This window comes from Clupea harengus, chromosome 24, assembly GCF_900700415.2.
Source record: "Clupea harengus chromosome 24, Ch_v2.0.2, whole genome shotgun sequence".
Taxonomy (NCBI): domain Eukaryota; kingdom Metazoa; phylum Chordata; class Actinopteri; order Clupeiformes; family Clupeidae; genus Clupea; species Clupea harengus.
The window spans coordinates 17,041,675-17,044,543 of NC_045175.1; the positions used below are offsets into that span (position 1 = coordinate 17,041,675).

Below are 2,869 nucleotides of genomic sequence, written 5' to 3' on the forward strand. Positions count from 1 at the left end.
CACACACACACAGACACACACACACACACACACACACACACGAAGACATACGCACTCACACACACACACACACACACACACACACAAAGACATACGCACTCACACACACACACACACACACACACACACACACACACACACACACACACACACACACACACACACACTCACACACACACACAGACAAAGACATATGAACACAGCACTTACCAGGTGGGGGATTTCCTGATTGGTCTGCTGTAAAATCAGTATAAGGTGTCTTAATATTTTGGCAAAATATCCTATTGTTAATTCATTCAGCATCATTTATGAACCTTTATGACCTCGGTCGATCAAGTAATCAAAGACGCAGCAAAATAGAACTATTACCATTCTTGACGTTCAGTATGACTTCAGTGATATTGTCCACTGAGAGGGGAGAGTTCTCCTGAAATGAGACATGGACACCAGACCAGTATATCCCAGCATCCTCTTTTGTGAGATTTGTGATGGAGACCGTGAAGATTCCTTCAGTGGTGTTGTCGTAGAGAGAGAATCTTTTTTTGTCCTTATTGGGATTGTCAGAATTATTGAACCATTTGTCCTTTATCCCTGTTCTTATTCTGTCCTTGCATGCAACACCTTCATTTTTACACAGGTATTTCAGCTCATTTGTGTACTTTATGTCATACGGGCACTTAATGGATATGTCTTGTCCCACAGATCCAAGCTCAATCCTGGATTCTCTTTTATCTGTCAATCAAAAAAAAAAAACCCAAATGTTATTTTAATACAACATAACACAAACAACAACCAGACAATGTGAAAGAACAACATTGCAGCACAAACACAAATTAGATTACGTAATACAGCAAGATGACAGCAATAAAACACACGATAAAAAGAACAATAAGAGAACGCAGCACAAACACAAATTAGATTACGTAAAACAGCAAGATAACAGCAATAAAACACACGATAAAAAAGAATATCAGACAATATAAAACATCAATGCATTTACACACCTTCAATTACATTCAGATGTACTTCAGTGCCATTAATCTTCCTTCCATTGACTTTACACCAGTATTTGCCAGTATCACTCACTGTTAAGTTTCGCATGGCCACCTTAAAGAAGCCTTTTGAGTTGTTGTCATACAGAGAGATTCGTCCTTTTCCTTGCCAATGTTCTGACACATTGCTCTTAAAAAGTTCATCACAGCCAAAGGTTTTTGCTTCCTTGCAGAAAGACTTGGTAGATTTGTCAAACGTGGAATTACACTTGATTAGGATCAATCCCCCTGCATATCCTGTCAGGTTAAATGCCACGACCCCACCTGCCAATGGAAAGCAAAATACATGGCTTTTTTTTTCTCACAACTTTGTCATGAACACAATTAGGCAGTAAGTTTGTGTAACTTGTGCAATTAAAAATTGCACGTTTGAGTGTTGGATGTTTGACTGTCTCTTACAAGCGACAGTTGTAGGATATGGTTCTGTCTCTTTCAAGGCAAACTCCTTTCTACTGCAAGTTGACATGGTAATAAATAACTTCATATTGAACTGGTATATACGTAACATAAGTTCATAATCAACATTACCCAACATTACTAACCCTAAGGTCATAGTCAACATTACTCAACTTTACTGAACATTACTAACCCTAAGTTTATAGTCAACATTACTCAACATTGCTAAGCCTAACTCTAAGTTCATACTCAACATTACTGAAGTTTGCTACTGTGGGACACATTTGTCCAAGACCGTTCAAACAGCTGATGGCACAGAAACACTGAGCTGTATGTTGACAGGATGTTGGCCGTGGCCTACACAACAGTAAGAGCACAAGAGAGGAAGGGGGACTAAAGGATTACTAATAGAGGATATGAATATAGGAATAGAGGATTACCTTCAATCAGGCAAAGGATTAAGATGAGTAGGATCTTCATTGTCCAGATATCCAAGCAGATCGATTCTGATGTTTCTCTTCTCGAAACTCTGTCTCGATGACAGTCGATGATATACGGCTTGGCAGTGCGAGTTCAACCCGGCAGTGGTTTAGTTCAGTCCTCAGGTTCCTTTTTTCATTGGTTATGAGAAGGAAATGACCTCCCCCTCTCTCATTTTGCAACTACTTACCACAATTTTGGGCTGTGTGTGTGTACTTGTGTGTGTGTGTGCCCGTGTGTGTGCATGTGTGCTCAATTTTGCATGTGTGTGTGTGTGTGTGCTCATGCTTGCATCTGTGTGTGTGTGTGTGTGTGTGTCTTTGTGTGTCTGTGTGTGTGTTTATGTGTGTGTGTGTGTGTGTGTGTGTGTGTGTGTGTGTGTGTGTGTGTGTGTGTGTGTGTGTGTGTGTGTGTGTGTGTGTGTGTGTGTGTGTGTGTGTGTGTGTGTCTGTGTCTGTGTGTGTCTGTGTGTGTGCTCATGTTTGCTTATGTCTGTGTGTGTGTGTGTGTGTCTGTTTGTGTCTGTGTGTGTGTTTGTGTGTGTGTGTGTGTGTGTGTGTGTGTGTGTCTCTGTATGTCTCTGTGTGTGTGTCTGTGTTTGTGTGTTTGTGTGTGTCTGTGTCTGTGTCTGTGTCTGTGTCTGTGTCTGTGTCTGTGTCTGTGTCTGTGTCTGTGTCTGTGTCTGTGTCTGTGTCTGTGTGTTTGTGTGTGTGTGTGTGTGTGTGTGTTTCTGTGTCTGTGTCTGTGTCTGTGTCTGTGTCTGTGTCTGTGTCTGTGTCTGTGTCTGTGTCTGTGTCTGTGTCTGTGTCTGTGTCTGTGTCTGTGTGTGTGTGTGTGTGTGATTGTGCGAGGTCTCTTTTATGCAGTTGAGCTTTAAGTTTATTTGTTGCTCCAATAGGTCAGATAGTGGCCTGACCATTACTACATCATTCTTCTTCTTC

At 41.2% G+C, this 2,869-nt stretch overlaps 1 protein-coding gene across 1 annotated transcript; it reads right to left on the reverse strand.

Moving 5' to 3' along the window:
* Nucleotides 1-340: 340 nt before the first annotated feature.
* Nucleotides 341-2,028, reverse strand: LOC116219116 (polymeric immunoglobulin receptor-like). The gene is made up of 3 exons (XM_031562074.1): nucleotides 1,889-2,028; nucleotides 1,005-1,316; nucleotides 341-732 (listed from the first exon to the last, which is right to left on the reverse strand). Exons 1-3 carry the CDS (start codon nucleotides 1,926-1,928, stop codon nucleotides 341-343), a joined length of 744 nt encoding a protein of 247 aa, XP_031417934.1. The 5' UTR covers nucleotides 1,929-2,028.
* Nucleotides 2,029-2,869: the final 841 nt, after the last annotated feature.

What these genes read in the sequence shown, in the direction of transcription:
- LOC116219116 (XM_031562074.1), bottom strand. Translation starts at nt 1,928, where the DNA reads ATGAAGATCCTACTCATCTTAATCCTTTGCCTGATTGAAG. An exon ending in AATCCTTTGCCTGATTGAAG is followed by an intron (nt 1,317 to 1,888) that starts GTAATCCTCTAT and finishes TTCCATTGGCAG; the next exon opens with GTGGGGTCGTGGCATTTAAC. An exon ending in ACATCTGAATGTAATTGAAG is followed by an intron (nt 733 to 1,004) that starts GTGTGTAAATGC and finishes TTTGATTGACAG; the next exon opens with ATAAAAGAGAATCCAGGATT.